Raw genomic sequence first — 26,914 nt, forward strand, 5'->3', positions numbered from 1 at the left:
TGCTGCTCCTCCAACCTCTGAAGCATATAGAAGGTTGAATTCCACCTCGTTACCACTTCTTGCTTCAGATGATGGCAGGGCAGGTTCAGTAGTTTTTGGTGGTGCTCCAGTCTTCTGTACGTGGTGCCTGTACGCCGAAAGTGTCCCGCAATTTTTCTGGCCACCGACAGCATCTCTTGCACGCCCCTGTCGTTTTTTAAAAAATTCTGCACCACCAAATTCAAGGTATGTGCAAAACATGGGACGTGCTGGAATTTGCCCATATTTAATGCACACACAATATTGCTGGCGTTGTCCGATGCCACAAATCCACAGGAGAGTCCAATTGGGGTAAGCCATTCCGCGATGATCTTCCTCAGTTGCCGTAAGAGGTTTTCAGCTGTGTGCGTATTCTGGAAAGCGGTGATACAAAGCGTAGCCTGCCTAGGAAAGAGTTGGCGTTTGCGAGATGCTGCTACTGGTGCCGCCGCTGCTGTTCTTGCGGCGGGAGTCCATGCATCTACCCAGTGGGCTGTCACAGTCATATAGTCCTGACCCTGCCCTGCTCCACTTGTCCACATGTCCGTGGTTAAGTGGACATTGGGTACAACTGCATTTTTTAGGACACTGGTGAGTCTTTTTCTGACGTCCGTGTACATTCTCGGTATCGCCTGCCTAGAGAAGTGGAACCTAGATGGTATTTGGTAACGGGGGCACACTGCCTCAATAAATTGTCTAGTTCCCTGTGAACTAACGGCGGATACCGGACGCACGTCTAACACCAACATAGTTGTCAAGGACTCAGTTATCCGCTTTGCAGTAGGATGACTGCTGTGATATTTCATCTTCCTCGCAAAGGACTGTTGAACAGTCAATTGCTTACTGGAAGTAGTACAAGTGGGCTTACGACTTCCCCTCTGGGATGACCATCGACTCCCAGCGGCAACAACAGCAGCGCCAGCAGCAGTAGGCGTTACACGCAAGGATGCATCGGAGGAATCCCAGGCAGGAGAGGACTCGTCAGAATTGCCAGTGACATGGCCTGCAGGACTATTGGCATTCCTGGGGAAGGAGGAAATTGACACTGAGGGAGTTGGTGGGGTGGTTTGCGTGAGCTTGGTTACAAGAGGAAGGGATTTACTGGTCAGTGGACTGCTTCCGCTGTCACCCAAAGTTTTTGAACTTGTCACTGACTTATTATGAATGCGCTGCAGGTGACGTATAAGGGAGGATGTTCCGAGGTGGTTAACGTCCTTACCCCTACTTATTACAGCTTGACAAAGGGAACACACGGCTTGACACCTGTTGTCCGCATTTCTGGTGAAATACCTCCACACCGAAGAGCTGATTTTTTTGGTATTTTCACCTGGCATGTCAACGGCCATATTCCTCCCACGGACAACAGGTGTCTCCCCGGGTGCCTGACTTAAACAAACCACCTCACCATCAGAATCCTCCTGGTCAATTTCCTCCCCAGCGCCAGCAACACCCATATCCTCCTCATCCTGGTGTACTTCAACACTGACATCTTCAATCTGACTATCAGGAACTGGACTGCGGGTGCTCCTTCCAGCACTTGCAGGGGGCGTGCAAATGGTGGAAGGCGCATGCTCTTCACGTCCAGTGTTGGGAAGGTCAGGCATCGCAACCGACACAATTGGACTCTCCTTGTGGATTTGGGATTTCAAAGAACGCACAGTTCTTTGCGGTGCTTTTGCCAGCTTGAGTCTTTTCAGTTTTCTAGCGAGAGGCTGAGTGCTTCCATCCTCATGTGAAGCTGAACCACTAGCCATGAACATAGGCCAGGGCCTCAGCCGTTCCTTGCCACTCCGTGTGGTAAATGGCATATTGGCAAGTTTACGCTTCTCCTCCGACAATTTTATTTTAGGTTTTGGAGTCCTTTTTTTACTGATATTTGGTGTTTTGGTTTTGACATGCTCTGTACTATGCCATTGGGCATCGGCCTTGGCAGACGACGTTGCTGGCATTTCATCGTCTCGGCCATGACTAGTGGCAGCAGCTTCAGCACGAGGTGGAAGTGGATCTTGATCTTTCCCTAATTTTGGAACCTCAACATTTTTGTTCTCCATATTTTAATAGGCACAACTAAAAGGCACCTCAGGTAAACAATGGAGATGGATGGATTGGATACTAGTATACAATTATGGACGGGCTGCCGAGTGCCGACACAGAGGTAGCCACAGCCGTGAACTACCGCACTGTACTGTGTCTGCTGCTAATATATAGACTGGTTGATAAAGAGATAGTATACTCGTAACTAGTATGTATGTATAAAGAAAGAAAAAAAAACCACGGTTAGGTGGTATATACAATTATGGACGGGCAGCCGAGTGCCAACACAGAGGTAGCCACAGCCGTGAACTACCGCACTGTACTGTGTCTGCTGCTAATATATAGACTGGTTGATAAAGAGATAGTATACTCGTAACTAGTATGTATGTATAAAGAAAAAAAAAAAAACCACGGTTAGGTGGTATATACAATTATGGACGGGCTGCCGAGTGCCGACACAGAGGTAGCCACAGCCGTGAACTACCGCACTGTACTGTGTCTGCTGCTAATATATAGACTGGTTGATAAAGAGATAGTATACTCGTAACTAGTATGTATGTATAAAGAAAGAAAAAAAAACCACGGTCAGGTGGTATATACAATTATGGACGGGCTGCCGAGTGCCGACACAGAGGTAGCCACAGCCGTGAACTACCGCACTGTACTGTGTCTGCTGCTAATATATAGACTGGTTGATAAAGAGATAGTATACTCGTAACTAGTATGTATGTATAAAGAAAGAAAAAAAAACCACGGTTAGGTGGTATATACAATTATGGACGGGCTGCCGAGTGCCGACACAGAGGTAGCCACAGCCGTGAACTACCGCACTGTACTGTGTCTGCTGCTAATATATAGACTGGTTGATAAAGAGATAGTATACTCGTAACTAGTATGTATGTATAAAGAAAGAAAAAAAAACCACGGTTAGGTGGTATATACAATTATGGACGGGCTGCCGAGTGCCGACACAGAGGTAGCCACAGCCGTGAACTACCGCACTGTACTGTGTCTGCTGCTAATATATAGACTGGTTGATAAAGAGATAGTATACTCGTAACTAGTATGTATGTATAAAGAAAGAAAAAAAAACCACGGTCAGGTGGTATATACAATTATGGACGGGCTGCCGAGTGCCGACACAGAGGTAGCCACAGCCGTGAACTACCGCACTGTACTGTGTCTGCTGCTAATATATAGACTGGTTGATAAAGAGATAGTATACTCGTAACTAGTATGTATGTATAAAGAAAGAAAAAAAAACCACGGTTAGGTGGTATATACAATTATGGACGGGCTGCCGAGTGCCGACACAGAGGTAGCCACAGCCGTGAACTACCGCACTGTACTGTGTCTGCTGCTAATATATAGACTGGTTGATAAAGAGATAGTATACTCGTAACTAGTATGTATGTATAAAGAAAGAAAAAAAAAACCACGGTTAGGTGGTATATACAATTATGGACGGGCTGCCGAGTGCCGACACAGAGGTAGCCACAGCCGTGAACTACCGCACTGTACTGTGTCTGCTGCTAATATATAGACTGGTTGATAAAGAGATAGTATACTACTAATATTATATACTGGTGGTCAGGTCACTGGTCACTAGTCACACTGGCAGTGGCACTCCTGCAGCAAAAGTGTGCACTGTTTAATTTTAATATAATATTATGTACTCCTGGCTCCTGCTATAACCTATAACTGGCACTGCAGTAGTGCTCCCCAGTCTCCCCCACAATTATAAGCTGTGTGAGCTGAGCAGTCAGACAGATATATAATATATATATAGATGATGCAGCACACTGGCCTGAGCCTGAGCAGTGCACACAGATATGGTATGTGACTGACTGAGTCACTGTGTGTATCGCTTTTTTCAGGCAGAGAACGGATATATTAAATAAACTGCACTGTGTGTCTGGTGGTCACTCACTATATAATATATTATGTACTCCTGGCTCCTGCTATAACCTATAACTGGCACTGCAGTAGTGCTCCCCAGTCTCCCCCACAATTATAAGCTGTGTGAGCTGAGCAGTCAGACAGATATATATAATATTATATATAGATAATAGATGATGCAGCACACTGGCCTGAGCCTGAGCAGTGCACACAGATATGGTATGTGACTGAGTCACTGTGTGCTGTGTATCGCTTTTTTCAGGCAGAGAACGGATTATAAATAAAAGTGGTGGTCACTGGTCACTATCAGCAAAACTCTGCACTGTACACTACTGAGTACTCCTAATGCTCCCCAAAATTAGTAAATCAAGTGTCTCTCTAATCTATTCTAATTCTAAACGGAGAGGACGCCAGCCACGTCCTCTCCCTATCAATCTCAATGCACGTGTGAAAATGGCGGCGACGCGGGCTCCTTATATAGAATCCGAGTCTCGCGATAGAATCCGAGCCTCGCGAGAATCCGACAGCGTCATGATGACGTTCGGGCGCGCTCGGGTTAACCGAGCAAGGCGGGAAGATCCGAGTCGCTCGGACCCGTGAAAAAAAACATGAAGTTCTGGCGGGTTCGGATTCAGAGAAACCGAACCCGCTCATCTCTAGATAAAAATGAGGGAGACAACACTTTATTTAAAGTCCCATTTTAACAAAGGGTTCAGTGTCTCCCAGTGGATTCACAGAAAATGATGTAACACAAGAATAAAAATATTCAGCCCACAATCAACCAAGTAGATAAACCTCTTACATGTAGAACAAAATAAATTCGATTTCGATTTGTATTCAGTGATTATCAGTGTATTTACCAACAGAGTGTCTGCACCTCCTACAATGCTGAGCCCTAAACCTGTTCGCCCTTTAGATATATCAATTGTTGTTTCACATCCTGGGATTATTGGACAAGTAGCTGGATCAGAAGGAAAGGTAGCTGGAGTTGATGATCGACTAGTACCTAAAAATCACATAAGACAAAATATTTAGTGTTAACGTGTTTTTTATTGAATGCTGTAAGAATTCTGAAAGTCTGGCATTATTTATTCATATTCTGGAGCTCCTCATTAAGATAAAATTGTGTAGAGCTAGAGAATATGCGCTTGGCACATTGCAAATACACCTGTACCCTGATAGACTGTTGCGGCGATACACATGCATGGTGACGGATAGCGTGTAGGATGTACAAACTATCCATTCACTCTGAATAGGGGACGGGCTTGTGAGAATTAGCCTAGCATGCCCTGCATACTGCAGCAACATTGTAGCAAAACACATCTGTAATAATACGTTACTAAAGTATTAGCATTTTACTTTCCTTTGAACTTTGTTTTTTTGTTATCCTATGTATTTTTGCTATGTTTATGTAATTGTATCACTATATTGTTCTGAGAGCACCTTGTAGCGTTCTATAAATAAAAATGAATAACTACAGTATAATAATACACTGGATATGAAAAGTTAAATGTATGCATTATTATACAAGTAATACTACAGTAAATACATAAGAACCGATTTAGTATTGCAACATCACCATGAAAACTCAGAGCGACGCAGATCGTGCATACAGAGGACAGTAACGTAGAAATTGTTGTTGTGCTTACTGCAAACAGGCTCTGAATCTGGAAGACTGATATGTGGTAGACCCGGCGGTACACTTTTCTTTTCGGTAGCGTTGGAAGAGAACGTAGTCAGTGGTAAATTATTATTTTGCTGGATGTCTTGTTCATCAGAACTTATTGTCAACTTAACAGTTGTTTTTGCTTTCTTTAGAAGACTGACAACCTACATGAAATGACCAATACAATGTAATAACAACCATCTACTGAAAAATGTATCATAATGTAGGTGAAAAAACATGGTTACAAATAACAAATCTTTACCTGTTTTGAGATTTTAATTATAGTTACGACAGTGAATATTTTTAACTAAAAAAAAAAGCTGGTCAGATAAATCTAGAAGTCAACTTGACAGTTTCGACCCACAGAACACACACAGTCAACTCAGTAGACCCCAGTCGGAGGTGCGGCTCCGACATTTTGTTTTCAGAGGCAGGTATGAGAAGTATCTCTGAGATTTATAAATAATTTCTACAAAAAATGTATACATGTATATAAACCTACCTTGTCAATAGGGTCACCCACCACAGGTTCATCATCAACCGCCAAGATACGATCACCCACTTTGAATCGTCCATCCTATAAGGAAAAAATAACATTGTGCTAAATTACCATTACAAACTACTGAAATACTACACTACTTATAGATTTGCCACAAAATGTTCCTTCTCACCTTTGCCGCTGCACCATAATCTGTCAAACTTTTAATAACTACTCCATTCAGAGTGTCTTCTTCACTGATGGCAATACCTAGGCCTCCTTGGTCCTATCAAAATAAGAAAAAATCCATTTAATTGTAATTTTTTATCTAAAATTAAAAAACATTCCACACTCAATGGATTAGTGACATTGAGCAAATATTGTATAGCTATGTGAATTTAACATAATCCCAAAAATCAGTGTGTACCCTTCCTATTTGTAGATTTCCCTCTATGTTAACAAGTAAAATCTCTACTTAGAAAAAAAAGTTACCAGTCACAAAATCCAAGTTACTTGATAAAATAAATAGACTTAATAAATATAGGGGTTTATTCAATTAGGGTCGAAAACTGCCATCTGTCGAAAAGACGGCAGTTTTCGACTTTTTAAGGTCGAATAGTGATTTGACCTACTCAGTCCCATCAGTTTTTATTCGACAAGTCGTGGAATTCGACTGCCGATTCATGTACTTTTGAGTGAAACGCTGTTTCCGACCATCTCAGTCTGACATAAAAAAATGTCAGACTGAGATGTGGGACACAGAGGAGGAGGGGGGGGGCGCAGGGAGACGGGGGAGAGCCGCAGGGCATACAGGGGAGAGAAGCGCTACAGCACAGCGCTGCAGCAGGATGTCTCACAGCAGTGTCCACCTGGCTCCAGCAAGTGAAGTTACGTTTGCTGGAGCTGGGTGGACACTGCCGCAAGGTCTAGCAGCTGTGAGACAACCTACTGTAGCGCTGCTCTCCTCCGTCTGCCCGCGGCTGTCCCCGCTGGTCTCCCCGTGGCTCCCCCCCCCCTCTCCTCCTCTGGGTCCCTCATCTCAATTCGACTTTTTAAAAGTTGATTTGAGATGAGATTGAATAGGGGTTGTCGGATCCATTCCGACAAATGCATGTCGGAATGGATCCGACCCTAATTGAATATAGATTCTGTAGATTGTAAGCTTGTGAACAGGGCCTTCCTACCTCTATGACTGTTTGTTATTACCCAGTTTTGTTATATCATTGTTATTTCCAATTGTAAAGCGCAACAGAATTTGCTGCGTTATATAAGAAACTGTTAATAATAATAATAATAATAATAATAATAATAATAATAATAATACTACAGTATACCCTATAGTGTGGATAATCTTGGGTGAGAACAAAAATTAACAACATAGTAACAATATTGACATTTAAGGCAGCAATGATATATATCAAAATAAATATCCATTACTTGAAAACACATAAAACATACAAAAACAAGCAAAAAAGAATTGTAGAAATATATATGACTCTGTGTCCACCATCAACTACATATATCCAACCTTCTTTCCCAGCTATAGTCCCTTGTCTCTAAGGACCCCTAAGCAAAGCTAAAACCCACATAAACAAAAAATCCATAATAACATGGGACAACTGCAACACTGAAAAAAACAAAAATGTGGATTGGTATAGTTCAGTAACATTGCCTTAAGAAAAACAGCAATACTGCCATATCGTCATTTTTGTATTACTTTGGTATTGGTAGATTACAAATAAACACTCTAATACCTTATTTTACACATGGGTATACTCTATTACCTCACATAACACACAAATGTATTGAAATCATTACACACACCTGGCTTCATAGAGAGACTCTGTAAGGTGTTCACTAATAGATATCCAAAAAGATTGTAGGGAATACCACCATTTGTCTCTTTAAGAAGCTTGCACCCGATGGCATGAAACCAAAGAGTAACAGATGAGCCCCCAAAACTCCATGCCCAAGTATGTAAAATGTACTCTTGCAGCAGAAATAATTTAATTGAGGATAGCCGAGGAAGGATCTTTTACCAACCATAGCATACTTGATCATCTTCTAAATTCACTGCCTACAGATGTCCCAGAAAAAAATAACAGCATAGACAGACATCTAGGAAGTATGGTCCACTGAGCAAGATTCATACAACTGTAAATCTTCCCATGAAAAAGAATGAAGAGCTCTTAAAGAGGTGCAACAGCATTTGTCTGGAGCTACCCATTCTGGCACCTACTGATTAAAACATGGTTTGTTGAGAAACAACTGACTGACCTGATAAATTTCTACAATGTCAGTTTGGAGTTTGATATGGCTTGTTAGATCTAAATGATCATAGTCGACAGAGTCAACTGTATTCAGGGATTTATGAGTTTCCATATTTGCTACTGAATTGTCTAAGGCCCCATTATTATTTTGCCCTCAGTCCTTCATAATAATGATTAAATAATCTCTAAAACTGTTCCAAAATATTCTTCAGGGACATAATTATCTGGAAAGAGGGATTCTAGGCATCCTGGAACTCCAGCAGCAGCATGTAGTTTCAGCACTGGTTGCCAGTTTCTTGGAGGCAAAAGTCAGTTTAGAGGTGGCAATAGACCCAAAGTAGACAAATCATGCAAGTTAGTTTAGGTCTGCCATATGAAGACACATCACTCAGCTACTTAGTACAATACAGCCCGTTTGCATAAGAAGTTGGACCACTCCCCAGTGTGGCAATAAGTAGACAGGGAGGGAAAAAAATGCCCCCATTAACTGAGTACAATGTGAAGATAAAGAGAGAGAGAGAGAGAGAGAGAGAGAGAGATTTATATATTTAAGACGGGACCATGCTCTTTGTTTGTAGATAACATCTCCCTTCTGGCTGTTCCCCAAATCTGCTGCTTGAGTATTAAAACCAACACTTCCCTGCCTTTCACCTTGCTAAATCAATCCATATCTCATTACTGCTGTCATTATCTCAGAAACATCTCTAAGATCAGGCCTTTACTCACCACTGATGTTGCCAAAACTCTTTTCCAAGCAATTAGCTTCTTTCAACCAAAATACTGTAACCTAACCCTCTCTTGTCTCCCCCACTTCAATCCATCATAAACACTGCTGCCGGTCTAACCAATCTGTGTCGGTATCCCCATTCTGCAGCCTGCTTCACTGTCTCCCTATTCCCCTCAGAATACAGCTGAAACACGAATTTGCTCTGCCCCATGCTACATCTCCAACCTAATTTCTCTCCACATCCCCTCCCTTCAATTTTTCCTCCAAACACCACCTTTACTCCACATTGGTTACATCCTCTTATACTCGCCTCCAAGAATTTTTCCGCTCTGTCGCCTTCATTGGAACTCACTTCCTCATGAAGCTAGACTTTCGCTGAATCTTGCCAGCTTGAAATGTTTGCTCAAAAATCACCTTTTTATCACAGTTTACCACCCCTCTTCATAAATCTTCGCTCTTCTCCTCTGTTTATCCCTAGTTCACTCTCCAACATGCTCCACTACCTTTAGCTTGTAAGTTCTCATGGGCAGGGCCCTCCATCCTCATGACCCTCCACAGCACTATTGCATGCTTCCAGTGCTCCTGTCCCTTATTTCATAATACCTTTCATCTATTCTGACTTAGAGAGCTCATTCTTCATAGGGTACATGCTCACTGAGTGCTGAACAAACTTCCTCTCCATTTAGCTCCCCTCCACTTGCCTGGTAAAAAACAGTGAGTCACCATACCTCCTCGCCAGTCCATGCCTAGTTTGTCAGTTTGCTGCCCTGTATTGCCCAATAATATGTAATTTTACATTTAGTGTACCACTGGCGTTTCATATTTTACTGTTCCTGTGTATATAACCTGTAAGGTTCTGAGGAAACTTTGTGGTGCCCTAAAAATAAATCATAATAAAAATATATGCTTTGACAACTTAATTACAAATATTGGGGTCTGGATTACCCCTTACTAGCTGTGTCAATCTCTAGATATCCAAAGTGTGTGTAAAGGGCCCCATACACTAGAATGATCTCATGTCGGAGGTGATCGCAGGCGATCACCCCGGCAGCCTCCCGGGGGGCAGGATCGTCTAAGATACAGTGGATGCTGCCCATTTGCATACAATATATCTTGGCGATGCTGGGTGATCCCAAGCCATGCCCCCAGGTCGAACCAGATTGAATGTGCAGCACATTCAATCTGGAGGATCCGATCCGATGCTCACGGGAACGCGCATCAGATCGGATCGGTTCGGGAACACCTCTAAAATGCCCGATTTCAGCCGATATATCGGGCCGAATGCCCGAATTGGGCTGAAATCGGGCATTATTGTTCTAGTGCAGTGGTTCTCAAACTCAATCCTCAGGACCCCACACAGTGCATGTTTTGCAGGTAACCCAGCAGGTACACAGGTGTATTAATTACTCACTGAAACATTTTAAAAGGTCCACAGGTGGAGCTAATTATTTAACTTGTGATTCTGTGAGGAGACCTGCAAAACATGCACTGTGTGGGGTCCTGAGGACCGAGTTTGAGAACCTGTGTTCTAGTGTATGGGGCCTTAACTACCTTTATTGAGTGTTGTATAGAACAGTTCTTCAAAATGCTATTTTTGAGCAATAAACATCACTAAAGACCTTACTTAATTTCTTCAAGACACCTGCATCTGCTTAAGTTCTATGACCTACAGAAGCAGCTAACACTTGTATCCATTAAATGCACGTCCTCTGTTGAACCCCGCATAAACTCTCTACCACCTACCCAGAAGTCTTTAACCAATGTCAGCAGTCAGGAGAATCCAACAACAGCAACCAACAAAAAAATAACTAGTCAGTGGTAGTGGTTCTAAGTGTTGAAGAAGAAACCTGGTAAAGGCAGATAATATTCTCCGACAGCTGAGGACACCATATTGGTGCTCGGTTGATACACAGGCAGCAACAGTAGGAAGTTAGTGAAACAAAGAAATCCAATACAAATCAGTTCCCCAACAAGGTTGCATTGTAATTCCATCATGTCACAATTCAGAATGAATTAAAAGCATCATCAACTTAACCTATACTACAGTTTATTACCTTTGGCAACTCTACATGGAGGATATTTTTAAAGGAACTGAGATTCAATGGAGGCCCCAGACCTGAAACGTTCTCTTCATTCTGAAGTGAAAAGATGCATGTTATATAACTGTACACAAAAACATGTTTATCAAACTCAGTGTACACTATTCCCCATCATACTAAGTTGTTAAATTAGAATAGTTAAGGCTTAATGTAAATAGTGGGAAATAATGCCTACTTACAAGCATTAGGGATAAGCAGTGCTGCAGTGGCTAAATGTTATAGAATTTGGTCCAAGCTTAGCTAAAATCCACAGTGAACATGTTACCATGTACTCCCCCATACAGTTCACCTACATTAGGCATCCTGCACAACCCCAACTATGTTTTTTAAAAAAATAGGATTTTAATACCTACCGGTAAATCCTTTTCTCTTAGTCCGTAGAGGATGCTGGGGTCACATCAAGAACCATGGGGTATAGACAAGATCCGCAGGAGACATGGGCACTTTAAGACTATCAAAGGGTGTGAACTGGCTCCTCCCTCTATGCCCCTCCTCCAGACTCCAGTTATAGGAACTGTGCCCAGGGAGACGGACATTTCGAGGAAAAGGATTTATTGTTAAACTAAGGTGAGATACATACCAGCTCACACCTCAAGCACACCGTACAACATGGCATTCAACATAACGCAAGTCAACGGCATGAACAACGTCAGCAACCAGCTGACTAAAAACGTAACACAACATGTGTTGAAACGTAACAAAAAACTGCAGATACAGTACGCACTGGGACGGGCGCCCAGCATCCTCTATGGACTAAGAGAAAAGGATTTACCGGTAGGTATTAAAATCCTATTTTCTCATACGTCCTAGAGGATGCTGGGGTCACATCAAGAACCATGGGGTTATACCAAAGCTCTAGAATGGGCGGGAGAGTGCGGATGACTCTGCAGCACCGATTGACCAAACATGAGGTCCTCATCAGCCAGGGTATCAAACTTGTAGAACTTCGCAAAGGTGTTTCAACCCGACCAAGTAGCCGCTCAGCAAAGTTGTAATGCCGCCCAGCCTTTCTGGTAGAATGTGCCTTCACCGATTTCGGTAACAGCAATCCAGCCGTAGAATGAGCCTGCTGAATCGTATGACAGATCCAGCGCGCAATAGTCTGCTTGGAAGCAGGAGCCCCAATCTTGTTGTGAGCATACAGGACAAACAGAGCCTCCGTTTTCCTAAACTGAGCCGTTCTGGCGACATAAATTTTCAAAGCTCTGACTACATCGAGAAACTTCGATTCCAGCAAGGCGTCAGTAGCCACTGGCACCACAATAGGTTGGTTCAAGTGGAACGACAAAACCACTTTCGGCAGAAATTGCTGACGAGTCTTCAACTCTGCCCTATCTTCATGGAAGATCAAATAAGGGCTCTTGTGAGACAAGGCCGCTAATTCAGACAACCGCCTTGCGGATGCCAAGGCCAACAGCATGACCACTTTCCAAGTGAGGAATTTCAACTCTACCTTCTGTAAAGGTTCAAACCAATGAGATTGAAGGAATTGCAACACCACGTTAAGATCCCACGGTGCCACTGGGGGCACAAAGGGAGGTTGGATGTGCAACACGCCTTTAACAAAAGTCTGAAGTTCTGGAAGGGAGGCCAACTGTTTTTGGAAGAAAACCGATAAGGCTGAAATTTGTACTTTAATAGAGCCCAACTTTAGGCCCGCATCCACACCAGCTTGTAGAAAATGGAGAAAACGTCCTAACTGAAATTCCTCCGTAGGAGCCTTCCTGGATTAACACCAAGACACGTATTTTCTCCAAATACGGTGGTAATGTTTAGACGTTACTCCTTTCCTGGCCTGAATAAGAGTGGAGATGACTTCCTTGGGAATACCCTTTCGGGCTAGGATCCGGCGTTCAACCGCCAAACCGTCAAACGAAGTCGCGGTAAGTCTTGGAACACACACGGCCCCTGCTGTAACAGATCCTCCCTCAGAGGAAGAGGCCAGGGATCTCCTATAAGTAATTCCTGAAGACCTGGATACCAAGCCCTCCTTGGCCAGTCTGGAACAATGAGGATCGCTTGAACCTTTGTTCTTCTTATGATTTTTATTACTTTTGGAATGAGTGGGAGCGGAGGAAACACATACACCGACTGAAACACCCAACGTGTCATTAGGGCGTCCACTGCTATTGCTTGAGGGTCTCTCGACCTGGAACAATATCTCTGAAGTTTCTTGTTGAGGCGAGACGCCATCATCTCTATTTGAGGCATTCCCCAAAGACTTGTCACTTCTGCAAAGACCTCTTGATGAAGACCCCACTCTCCTGGATGGAGATCGTGTCTGCTGAGGAAGTCTGCTTCCCAGTTGTCCACTCCTGGAATGAAGATCGCTGACAGAGCGCTTGTATGCCTTTCCGCCCAGCTGAGAACCTTTGTGGCCTCTGCCACTGCCGCTCTGCTCTTTGTTCCGCCCTGGCGGTTTATGTACGCTACTGCTGTTATGTTGTCCGACTGAATCAAGACGGGCTGAATGTGAAGAAGATGTTCCGCTTGCAGAAGGCCGTTGTAAATGGCCCTTAACTCCAGAACGTTTATGTGTAGACAAATTTCCTGGCTTGACCATCTTCCCTGGAAGCTTTCCCCCTGTATGACTGCCCCCCAGCCTCGGAGACTCGCATCCGTGGTCACTAAGATCCAGTCCTAGATCCCGAACCTGCATCCCTCTAGGAGGTGAGAGCTGTGCAGCCACCACAGAAGTGAGATTCTGGTCTTGGAAGACAGGATTATCCTTCGGTGCATATGCAGATGGGACCCGGACCACTTGTCCAACAGGTCCCACTGAAACACTCTGGCATGGAATCTGCCAAACTGAATGGCCTCGTAGGCCGCCACCATCTTCCCCAGCAACCGAGTACATTGATGGATCGATACTTTTGCCGGTTTCAGAATTTGTTTGACCAGGTTCTGAATTTCCAGAGCCTTTTCCACTGGAAGAAAAACTCTGTAATTCTGTGTCCAGAATCATTCCCAAAAACGACAGCCGTCTCGTCGGAACCAACTGTGATTTTGGCAAGTTTTGAAATTGGTAATGACAATCCTGAACTGCAAATCTCAGGTAAGCCTGATGTGGAGGATAAATGGGAACATGTAAGTAGGCATCCTTTATGTCTACCGACAAAATCTCCTTCCTCCAGACCGGAGATCACTGCCCAGAGAGATTCAATCTTGAATTAGAATTTTCTTAGGTCGAAATTTAGGGATTTGAGGTTCAGGATTGGTCTGACTGAGCAGTCTGGCTTCGGGATCACGAACAGACTCGAATAAAAGCCTTCTCCCTGTTGCGACGGGGGAACCCTGACAATGACTTGATTGTGACACAATTTTTGTATTGCGGCGCATACCACCTCCCTGTCCGGAAGAGAAGCTGGTAAGGCCGATTTGAAAAATCGGTGAGGGGGAACGTCTTGAAACTCCAGTTTGTACACCTGGGACACTATTTCTAAAACCCATGGGTCCAGGGCCGAACGAGCCCAGAACTGACTGAAGAGCTTTAGACGTGCCCCCACCGGTGCGGACTCCCGCAGAGGAGCCACAGCGTCATGCGGTGGATTTGGCAGAAGCCGGGGAGGACTTCTGCTCCTGGGAACCGGCCACGGCCGGTGATCATTTACCTTTTCCCTTTCCTCTAGTAGCAAGGAAGGAAGACCCTCGGCCTTTTCTGTATTTATTGGGCCGAAAGGACTGCATCTGATAGTGGTGTGCTTTCTTTTGTGGTGCAGGCACATAAGGTAAAAATGATGACTTACCCGCGGTAGCCGTAGATACCAACTCAGCGAGGCCGTCACCAAACAATACACCACCTTTATACGGTAGAGACTCCATAGCTTTCTTAGAGTCAGCATCAGCATTCCATTGATGAATCCACAATGCTCTCCTAGCTGAGACTTCCATGGCATTGGCCCTTGATCCCAAGAGGCCAATATCCCTCGCAGCTTCCTTTAGGTAGACTGCAGCGTCCCTGATATAACCTAGTGTCAAAAGAATGCTATCCCTATCCAGGGTATCTATTTCAGATGACAAGTTATCTGCCCATTTTTCGATAGCGCTACTCACCCACGCAGATGCAATGGCTGGTCTGAGTAGCGTACCCGTGGTGACATAAATGGATTTCAATGTATTTTCCTGCCTACGATCCGCAGGATCCTTTAGGGCTGCCGTGTCAGGGGACGGAAGAGCCACCTTTTTGGACAGCCGTGATAGAGCTTTGTCGACAATGGGGGGTGACTCCCATTTTTCCCTATCCCCAGAGGGAAACGGATACGCCACAGGAATCCTTTTGGGAATCTGAAACTTTTTGTCAGGATTTTCCCAAACCTTTTCACAAAGCGTGTTCAGTTCATGAGAGGGAGGAAACGTTGCCCCAGGTTTCTTTCTTATATACATACAGACCCTAGTATCAGGAACAGTAGGGTCCTCAGTGATATGTAATACGTCTTTTATTGCCCCAATCATGTACTGAATGCTCTTTGACCGTTTTGGATCTAATCTGGCATTACTATAGTCGACACTTGAGTCTGTGTCCGTGTCGGTATCCGTGTCTGCCAGCTGGGCAAATGGACGATTTTGTGACCCCGAGGGGGTCTGGACTTGTAACAACACATCCTCTACTGTTTTCTTCCATGCCTGGTTCTGAGACTCAGATTTATCCAATCTCTTATTTATCAGAGCCACGTTAGCATTCAAAGCACCCAAAACATTCACCCAATCAGGTGTCGGCGGTGCCGACAGGGTCACTCCCACAGCCGCTTGTGTCCCTAACATGGTCTCCTCCTGGGAAGAGCACTCCGCCTCAGACATGCCGACATGCCGACACACGTGCACCCAATACACACAGACACATTGGGCCTATAGGGGACAGACCCACAGTAAAGCCTGTCAGAGGGACACAGAGGGAGTTATTGCCAGCTCACACCCCAGCGCTCAATCCCGGTCTGAAACACCACTGAAAATGCCCCAGACCTGCAGCGCTTTTATAATTAACATATAATGCACCAAAATAAGTGTGCCCCCCCATTTTTCACCCTGATACTTATGCAACAGTGTGAGGAAGGACCAGCGTCTCTGCAGCCTTGTGTAGAGAAAGTGACGCCGGGCTGTGTGCTGTGAGGGCTAAGCTCCGCCCCCGTAATGGCGCGCTTCAGACCAGCTCTTTTCAAATGTGTGCGGTACCTCAGAAGCCGTCACTGAAGTAATCTTTTCTTCTTCTACTCACTTGTCTTCTGACTTCTGGCTCTGCAAGGGGAGTGACGGCGGGCTCTGGGAACGAGCATCTAGGCGTACCTAGCGAGCAGACCCTCAGGAGCTAATGGTGTCCTGTAGCCAAAGAAGCAGAGCCTTTGAACTCACAGAAGTAGGTCTGACTTCTCTCCCCTAAGTCCCACGAAGCAGGAAGACTGTTGCCAGCAGTACTCCCTGAAAATAAAAAACCTAACATACGTATATACTCGAGTATAAGTCGACCTGAATATAAGCCAAGGTACCTAATTTTACCACAAAAACCTGGGAAAACTTATTGACTCGAGTATAAGCCTAGGGTGGGAAATGCAGCTCTAGCCGTACACAGCCCTCACACTGCCAGATATGCCCTCACACTGCCAGATATGCCCCCACAGTGCCAGATATGCACCCACACTGCCAGATATGCCCCCTCAGTGCCAGATATGTCCTCATAGTGCCACATATGCCCTCATAGTGCCACATATGCCCCCTCAGTGCCAGATATGCCCCCTCATAGTGCCAGATATGCCCCCTCATAGTGCCAGATATGTCCCCTCATAGTGCCAGATATGCCCCCTCATAGTGCCCCCTCAGTGCCAGATATGCCCTATCTGGCACATGCCCCTCATAGTGCCAGATATGCCCCCTCATAGTGCCAGATATGCTCCTCATAGTGCCAGATATGCCCCCTCAGTGCCAGATATGCCCCCTCAGTGCCAGATATGCGCGCCCAAGTGCCAAATATGCTCCCCCAGTGCCAGTTACTAACCTTCCGCCGCTCACGAACGGGTGCTTCCTTTAATAGACCCGCCGCTGCCGCCGGAGGGACACAGGAGAGGCGCGCGCTGTGCCCTCCTTGTCCCTCCTTCACACTGCACTGCACTGCCCTCCGAGTCCCTTGCACTGACTCGTGTATAAGCCAAGGGGGCTTTTTCAGCACAAAAAAAAGTGCTGAAAAAGTCGGCTTATACTCGAGTATATACGGTAAGTCTTTTTCAGAGAAACTCAGTAGAGCTCCTCAGAGTGCATCCAGTCTCACTGGGCACAGATTCTAAACTGGAGTCTGGAGGAGGGGCATAGAGGGAGGAGCCAGTTCACACCCTTTGAAAGTCTTAAAGTGCCCATGTCTCCTGCGGATCCCGTCTATACCCCATGGTTCTTGATGTAACCCCAGCATCCTCTAGGACATATGAGAAAGATAAGTGCTGTCCACATGTGCGAGTAACAGAAACACAGACACGGTTATAAAAATGTGTTCGTATGATGTTTACCTCCTGGTTTTGAAAGGTAGAGTTGGAAGGGCATGGCTCAGTGGTTTTCACAGGGCAAACTGCCATTTGACTTACAGCATCTTTATTCCTGTTAGAAAACAAATGGAGTCAAAAATTCAGCAATATTTTTCTTAATCAGCTTGTAAAAATTTGCGTTATCACAGTGTTAACAAAATTTATATCCTCACATGATCAGTTAATGTCTCCATTTCCCCGAGAAGGACTTGGAGAGCACTAACAACAGTACAAACACCAGATTATTGCCAAGGCATGTGTGTGTCACAGGACTTTTTTTTTAAACAAACATCAGTTACTCAACCCGCCTACAGAAATAGTTCTATACCAAATGGCTAAGCAGATGATAGGCATGTCACACAAAACAGCATTTGATCACTGAAACAGTGAAAAAAAAGTTGTTATCCAACTATTTTCCCATAGACTTAGAGGCTTGAAACAGATTAAAATGACTGGTACATGAAATATAGAATGAGCATATGGTGAGTGTATTGACTGCTCCATCTATAGACAGGTAATACTGTATAATTATTATCAATATAACTATTATCATTTTAATGTCTCCATGACAAATAACTAAATCTGCATCATTTGCCTCATATACCCCTTTCACAGCACACGAATAACCCGGTATTGACCCGGTATATTTCCAGGTCAACGTAGACCACTGTGTAGTGTGCAAGGGGTCATGGACGAATTCCCGGGTCGCCTGACCCAGTAATTCAACCCAGGAATAAAGAAGGGTTATTCCTGGGTCAGGTGCAGTGTGAACAGGTTGCCGGGTCGATGTGAATAGTGAGCGTATACAAGGGTGTGGGTTGAGGACAAAAAGCTCAAATGGAGCTAACACATCAATTATTACGAATCACACTTGTGACTTATCCACTTAACTGGCATGGTCAGATCACATGCAACCACGCCGCCCCACTGTGTCCCCAGTTTTTTGCAGCTGTGCATAATATAATGTTTAAATATATATAAAAAAAAATCTTTTTCAACTATATTAAATAAATGCAAAAAAAATAAATACAAATAAATGTAATGAATGGTTTTGAAAGGAAAAATCGTAATTTAAGTGGTTAATTGACCATGCGTCTAATCTACTAACCTATACAGATTAATGTCATCTGGGGGTCTGGCTTTTTCATTGTCCAGTGTATTGCAAATAAAGAAACATGATCCTCGGAAGATGCCCAAAATGGGATGCGATTAGCTGACCGTTGCTCAGGATCCCGCCAGTCAGCATTCTGACACCGTGATCCCAAACGCTAGAAATGTTGGCACATGGAATGCCGGCCTCTATTCCCACTCGTGGATGTCCACGGCACCTATAGGAATAGAAACTGTGGCGAGCGCAGCAAGCCCACAAGGGGCTTAGTTTCGCACCCCCCCATTCTGCTGCCGGGATCCTAGCAACCAGCCCCAACTCACCCAAAGGATATCAATGTCATCATACTGTGAATATATAAGAAAGCTAAAATCGAACTCACAAAAGACAACTATAGGTATAATTGTACTGTATTGGAGATCTTTGTCACTTGTTCTATTTAGAGTTCAAGTATTCCAAAGTCTTATATTTTCGTTAGTAAGTGCTCTGAAATGAATAATATATATAAATCTCTTTTATTGGATTCCCATTACCTTATGGGTAATAGCACTGGAACCAAGATTTACTAAGTGAAACTGAATACATTGTAGCTCACCTAAAGCATACCTCCCAACTGCCCGCTTTCAGCTGGACAGTCCCACTTTCCTAGGACTGTCCCGTCGTTCCACCTGCAGGTTGCATTTTACCTTTGGGCGGGGGGGGGGGGGGGGGAGGAACGGACGATGACATATCTATTCACAGTGCAAAGAGAGCCTGGGGTAGCCCAGCCTTTCAGAGTGCTGGGCAAGCCCCCACAGTGATGCAAATGGGTGTGTGTGTGCGGGAGGCTTTGCTCCATTTCCAAGTGCACGTGGGGATCCATTTCTTTTACTAGCAATGTTGGGAGGTATACCTAAAGAGACATTGTTGGTGTAAAGGAAGGCAGTATACAGAGAGAACAAAGGATTTTCTTCTATTATAATGGAGTATAATTAGAAGAACCAATTTTCAGTTTAAGCAGTAACATGTACAGAACTTGAAATGTCGCTGCTATCTCACTTCATTTTGCATATGAAGACTTGACTTGTGCAGAGGCTGTTTCAGAGTTGGAAGAACGCCTTGGAAAAACCATGATGCAGTGCAGGTGGAACAGAGAGCTTTAGGTTTAGGAGCGGTGTGTACTACTATAGCTGAAATCTAAACTGCAGTGCAAAAATGAAGCTAGCCAGCAGTTGTGGGTTACATATGAAAGCAGCCAGTGCAGTATTTACACTGTATACAAAAAATATTAAATGTAGTTGTATACCGCTCGTCTGGATCCCGGACGATTGGCTCCCTGTTTTGCTTTGATCCCGAATCTGAATCAGCTTCATAGCAGTAAAAATAATATATTACAAGTCAATGACCTGCATTGCATGTAGCAACCAGATATCATAGTAGCATGCTTATTCAGATCAAAAATTAAAGAGAAATAGATTAGTAATGGAAATTAATATGTACTAAACCCTGTGTATGTTACATTATTCTCTCTGAACCCATTGGGGGTAAACAAAACCTGGCATTCAGAGTCTCCTTCAGGCATTGGGATTCCAAAAATACTAAAGTTTACTATCACAGGGTGGAACGGCACCCTGCAGTCAGAATCTCTGCTGTAGTGCCATCTGGAGCGTCCTTGATATCTACAGACACGTAAACCACTGCCCTTACAGCGCCCGGAGTATTGCTGTAATTCCTGGCGATGGTGGTCCCGCCCTCTCCACATGACATGATGTCACACACTCAGAGGGCGTGACTGGTGCAGGGCACAAGGACTCCCAGTGCTGTTTGAATACATTCCGAAACATTTTACAGACATCATAGAACACCAGAAGATAATCCAATTTTATGACATCAAGCATCCTTACAAAACAAATCTTCAAGGCCCTAATGATATGAAAGAAACGAAGAGCAGACTGTTCCTCCATAGACGGATTCAGACTTTTAGTGCAGTAATTATATATGGATTTAGATGGAACTTGGAAACCACCATAGGCAGTAAAGATGATTTGAATGAGGAACAGCCTTTTCTTGAGGATAAACTAATTCTGGGGATATGCATGGTAGAGTATCCAGTTCTGACTCTCCGGGCCGTGGAAGTAGTCAAAACAAATAATGTTTTCTATGTGAGATACCTTACATTCATTGATTCAAGTGGTTCAGGAGAAAATTACTGCAATGCCATCAACAATAAAATCAAGTGGCAAGAGACTAGTGGAAGACTGAATAGTGCTGACAAATGTGCCATACACTGTAAACTAATCAACAGTACAGAATGTGTGTACCCTTCATCTGGCAAAAAAACCCAAAACCCTTAGGGCAGAAAGCTGGAACTTTATGGAACTCAATAGTATCCCTAATATAAACCCCACAATCTCTGGAGCAGACAACCGTCCACCAAATTCTGGATCCTGGCATATATCAACACAAATGTTCAATTTTAAATGACAAAGGGACGGCCCCTGTTGAGGATGTTGTGTGGCAACCACCAGGGTATCAGCCAATGTTCTCTGACTGATCTGTTGTCTAGGCAAGTGATGGTACTACTTGTCCCACATAGAGACCTTGTTCTGGAACTCGCATGAAGGAAATAGTGCAAACTGCACAGCTCCGAAAATTAACAATCTTTTCCAGGACTCTCAAGCAGAGATGTACTGACATCAGTTTGAGAGCCAATACCATACAAGACTTTGTAAAGAGTCAATCTTTTCCTTAGGAAAAATATTTTCTGCTGTCAAAAGTTAAATATTAGACTCAGAAAGACCAGCCTCTGAGTAGGGACCAATTAGGTTTCCTGGTAGTTTTAAACAAACCATGGGATTTGATTTTTGCTATCTCTTTGCAATGCACTTGTAGCAAAGAGATTGTGATACTGCTCTGATCAAAAGATCATTCAGTTTGGAGCTAGTCGTCAGTACTCTGAACCCAGGAACAGTCATCATAACTATCGAGATCTTTGTGAGTACCTGTAGAAAATCAAGTAAATGGATGATTATTCCCAGAATAATAAACAAGAGAAGGCTTTGCTGGGTTTGACAGATTGTATACAATAATCACAGAACTAAAGTATTTCAAATGGTAAATACAATCAAATGCATTGGTGGAGAATAAGGCATACACATATGATGAAATCGGCAAGTATCTAAGGTAGAGAAATGTGTCAGAACACTTTCCAGGAAGACACTGTTGATAGACTGGCGATTAGGCCATGATCACTTGTAACATGTTAGGCGAACATCAGGTTCGTGCCACCCATTAACAACCTAGGTATTAGGTACAGGTTCTTAATAAAAGAAAATCTAGGGGGAAAACAGGGCACATGCTCACAACTCAATAAAGCAGCAGGAATCACCAACTGATGTGGTAAAGCTAAGCTGCTCCCGCACTCTTTTTCTTGCAAAGAGGGCTGTCTGGCTCCCACTAAAAGAAGTCTGTTTTCATCCATAATAAGAAAGTCCTGTCTTCCTGCAAAAAGTAGTACCCACCTTTCTAGTAAATGAGGGTAGGTAATACACTGTTAATCTATAGATTTCATGTCACTGTATGCTTACTGTGCCTATGTGTTTTCTTTTGTTTCATGTGTTTTACCTTCTAGCCCTGTCTGAAACGTAGAAGGAACTGTGTTTGCAGAGAGATCAATATAGTCTGATTTTACGTGTTTTGTTGTCCTAAGACTGTTTAGTTCTATTTTCTAAATTAATTGCACTTAATTGGGTGTTAGTTGAGGAGTCCTACTAATACCCCTTTCACACCGCAAATATATCCCGGGATATTGTCGGGTTGAGCCAGCTCGTCCCGGGTCGAGGTGCAGTCTAAAAGCACCACTTTTGAATATCCCTGGTCGAGTAACCCTGCATTTCAACCCGGTATAAAAGCAGTGATATACACGGGTTGGACCCGGGTCAATGTGCACTCTAAAGTATTCAACCCAGCATTCATGTAAAAGTGCTGATTGGCTGTTCTTTGTGTGCCTTGATGATGTCAGCAGCCTGAGCCCTGCTACACAGGAGAGAACAGAGAGTATTAAGAATTAGGGGTGAGGCAGAGATTGCTAGGCAGCTTACTGCATACCTCCCAACTTATTAAAACTACAAAGAGGGACCTTGGGGTGCGCCCAGAAAGGAGGTGTGACCTATATAAAAGGGGCATGGTCTAGTGGCAGAGCTGCGATCGTTGGTCACGCCCCCTTGTACCGTCACTGAGGGGGCACGCCCAGCACTCTGTGAGCTGCTGGCATGCCCCCTCTGTCACCTGTGAATAGATACTGTGCACGTGCGCACAGGGTCTATTCACCGCTGGTCTGATAAGCATAGCAGCAGCGACAGGAGCCTCCCAACTGACCCCCCCACCCTGGGACACTGCGGCCCGTGGGTGGAACAGCAGGACAGTCCCAAGAAAACGGGACTGTCCCGTGAAAACGGGACAGTTGGGAGGTATGCTATTGGAACAGTTAAAGAAGCAATTGTGTATAAAAACATAGCTCTGTCAGCCATGATTCCTGCAATGGGGTGAGCTGTCCCCACCCTCTCCTTTTGTCCCCTTCTGACACCTCATCTTTCTGAGCTGAAAAAAGTCCATTTAAAATGACATCCATGGTGTTTTAATTGCTGACCCGGGTTGAGTTAAAAGGAGCCAACCCTGCAATAACCCGGGTTGAAAGTGTAGTGTGAAAGGGTCGGACCCGGGTTTGCGGTGTGAAAGGGGTATAAGTGACGCTTGTTAGTTTGACCCAGCAAGGTGACAAGTGTTGTGAAAGTGAGTAGAGATTCAGTGTGTCTGTCTCTGTTTGTGTATGTTTTGAGATCCATAAAATTGTATATGGTCCAGATCAAGTATATGATGAGCATATTAGTATATGACTACTGCTTTATACCATGTTACAATATAACCATAATATTTGGCTGATGGGATAGAGATTTAGAATATAACTTGCTCATTTAAAAAAAAAATATATATATTTTCTAATGCAAAAAGTTATGCGGAATAATGTTTGACTTTTCTCACATCACACTTACTTATTAAAGGAATTATTCAACTTTAATATTATTTATATTAGAACTTCCCGAGTGAATTGTATATACATTTCTATGGAAACGAGACTCTGATTGGTGATATGAGTCATGTGACAAATCACATGTCCTGTGCTGAATATCAATAGCAGTGTGGTGAACGTGTCATTTTACCGCGCCCTCGCATCACATGACACTGAACGGCCAATCCCTACACTGCAGACTCCGATCATGTGAGCGAGATCACGTGACCGGTGTTCTGCTTTGTTAACACCTATTCAGTGGCCCAATAGGATGAATGAATTTATGAGTGGACTTGCAACCTAGATCCGTATAGGGAGATTGTTTCTACATAACCCCATTTGCAATTTGTGTTTTTACTACATAAACCTTTTTAACACTGTATGTATATAGTATAGAATAAATTGTGATTCTTTTTTATGAAGCAAACCATCCTATGTTTTATGATTCTTACAGCAAGCGCTGGTTCCTTTATTTATTCCTATATATATATTTACTAGGGGGTCTGACCATCCCCATACCAGTTGCTGCTGACTGCGCACCTGTACAATTCTGTTCTATTTTTGAAAGTTTTTTTTTTAATACCGTTTTTGTTACTCTTAGATGCCTACGTAAGGTCCGTGTTACACTTCAGTACTAAACAGGTACAAACAGGGTAGCTGAGGCCTTGTGCCAGTAGTGATCATTCATCTATCTGGTGGAGATCACCGTCACCCTTGACGTGCCCTTCTTCCCTATCACAAGTAGGGAGAATACATATTGATTGGCCGTTTGTTTGTTTGTTTTGTGTTTGTGGCATCTGCTTTCTCTTGAGTTCGAACCTACAGTCCAGGGGTAAATGGTGAGTACCTCGTAGGGACACCGGTTAACACTCTTACATTGGTAATGGATAGCGTTTACAATCGGTGACTAACCTGAAATACATCATAAGGTTTGGTCTATGTCTCAATTAAAGAGTCTAAGGGGTATATGCAATTGTGGTCGAATTCCCGAAATTGTCGAATTTCGGGTCATTTTCGACCAAAAAAAAAAATTCCCCTATGCAATCCAGTGCTTTCCGACCAAAAAACGGACTTTCAAAATTCGACTTTTTGAAATTCGAATTTTTGCAAATTCGACTTTTCTGCAATGATACAAGTGCTGCAATTCGACCAAAGCATATTCAATTCAAGTTTTGAAATTCGACAGCAGTGCTTTTAGACAGCAAATTCGTCATTTTCAATCCGCCACACTTTGGAGGGTGAAAACAAATAAAAAAATTTTAAACATGTTTTTTTTTGTGGTTTTTTTTTTGGGAATAGCAGATCTATTTATATTAGAAGGGATTAGGTACTTTTTTTTTTTTTTTGGGAGGCACAAATATTATTTATATATTTTTTAAAATATTTTTTTTTTATTTTTTTTTTTTATTATGCTGGAAGGGTAAAATCATAAAAAAAAATGGCGTGGGGTCCCCCCTCCAAAGCATAACCAGCCTCGGGCTCATTGAGCTGGTCCTGGTTCTAAAAATGCGGGGGAAAAATTGACAGGGGATCCCCTGTATTTTTAAAACCAGCACCGGGCTCTGCGCCTGGTGCTGGTGCCAAAAATACGGGGGACAAAAAGAGTAGGGGTCCCCCGTATTTTTAACACCAGCATCGGGCTCCACTAGCTGGACAGATAATGCCACAGCCGGGGGTCACTTTTATGCCGTGCCCTGCGGCCGTGGCATTAAATATCCAACTAGTCACCCCTGGCCGGGGTACCCTGGGGGAGTGGGGACCCCTTCAATCAAGGGGTCCCCCCCCCCCAGCCACCCAAGGGCCAGGGGTGAAGCCCGAGGCTGTCCCCCCCCATCCAATGGGCTGCGGATGGGGGGGCTGATAGCCTTTGTGATAATAAAAAGATATTGTTTTTTCCAATAGTACTACAAGTCCCAGCAAGCCTCCCCCGCAAGCTGGTACTTGGAGAACCACAAGTACCAGCATGCGGGAGAAAAACGGGCCCGCTGGTACCTGTAGTACTACTGGGAAAAAAATACCCAAATAAAAACAGGACACACACACCGTCGACAGTAAAACTTTATTTCATACGTCGACACACACATACTTACCTATGTTCACACGCCGACATCGGTCCTCTTCTCCATGTAGAATCCACGGATACCTGTAAAGAAAAGTTCAAAATACTCACCTCAACCATGGTCCAGAGATAAATCCACGGACTTGGCAAAATAAGAAAACGCAAATACCCGCACCAAAAACGGACTGAAAGGGGTCCCATGCTGACACATGGGACACCTTTCCACGAATGAGACCTGTCAGTGACAGCTGTCACTGACAGGTCTCTAAGCCAATCAGGAAGCGCAACTTCGTTGCGCTCACCTGATTGGCTGAGCGCTGTCTGCACTGTGACAGCGCATCGCACAGCTCCCTCCATTATATTCAATGGTGGGAACTTAGCGGCTAGCGGTGAGGTCACCCGCCGGTCAGCGGCTGACCGGCGGGTGACCCCACCGCTACCCGCAAAGTTCCCACCATTAAAAGTAATGGAGCGGCTTTGCGATGCGCTGTCACAGTACAGACAGCGGACAGCCAATCAGGTGAGCGCCACGGAAGTAGCGCTTCCTGATTGGCTGAAGGGACGTCAGTGACAGGAGTCACGTGATGTCCCGGCATTCGGGAGAAAGGGGTCTGATGTGAAAACATTGGACCCCTTTCTAGTCCGGTATGGATCGGTGTTCGGTTTGTTTTTTTGCCAAGAACGTGGATTTACCTCTGGACGTGGATGTACCTCTGGACGCTGGAAGGTGAGTATAATTTTTTCACAGGTACCCTCGGATCGTCGGCGACCGTGGCAGTCGGCGTGTCAACATAGGTAAGTATGTGTGTGTCGGCAGTATGTAATAAAGTTGTACAAGTCACGGTGTCTGTGTCCTGTTTTTATTTGGGTATTTTTTTTCCAGTAGTACTACAGGTACCAGCGGGCCCGTTTTTCTCCCGCATGCTGGTACTTGTGGTTCTCCAAGTACCAGCTTGCAGGGGAGGCTTGCTGGGACTTGTAGTACTAATGGAAAAAACAATATCTT

General features: G+C 44.2%; 1 protein-coding gene across 13 annotated transcripts in view; it reads right to left on the reverse strand.

Annotated features, from left to right (window-relative positions):
- Window positions 1-26,914, reverse strand: part of MPDZ (multiple PDZ domain crumbs cell polarity complex component) — a 333,366-nt gene that overhangs the window by 45,313 nt on the left and 261,139 nt on the right. For all 13 annotated transcript variants that reach the window (XM_063914044.1, XM_063914045.1, XM_063914055.1 and 10 more), the window contains 6 exons: window positions 17,680-17,767; window positions 11,147-11,227; window positions 6,289-6,381; window positions 6,120-6,194; window positions 5,601-5,781; window positions 4,812-4,957 (listed from right to left, as the gene is read on the reverse strand). In XM_063914044.1, coding sequence (XP_063770114.1) covers window positions 4,812-4,957; window positions 5,601-5,781; window positions 6,120-6,194; window positions 6,289-6,381; window positions 11,147-11,227; window positions 17,680-17,767 — 664 coding nt within the window. The remainder of the gene's footprint in view (window positions 1-4,811; window positions 4,958-5,600; window positions 5,782-6,119; window positions 6,195-6,288; window positions 6,382-11,146; window positions 11,228-17,679; window positions 17,768-26,914) is intronic.

This window comes from Pseudophryne corroboree, chromosome 1, assembly GCF_028390025.1.
Source record: "Pseudophryne corroboree isolate aPseCor3 chromosome 1, aPseCor3.hap2, whole genome shotgun sequence".
Classification (NCBI taxonomy): Eukaryota; Metazoa; Chordata; class Amphibia; order Anura; family Myobatrachidae; genus Pseudophryne; species Pseudophryne corroboree.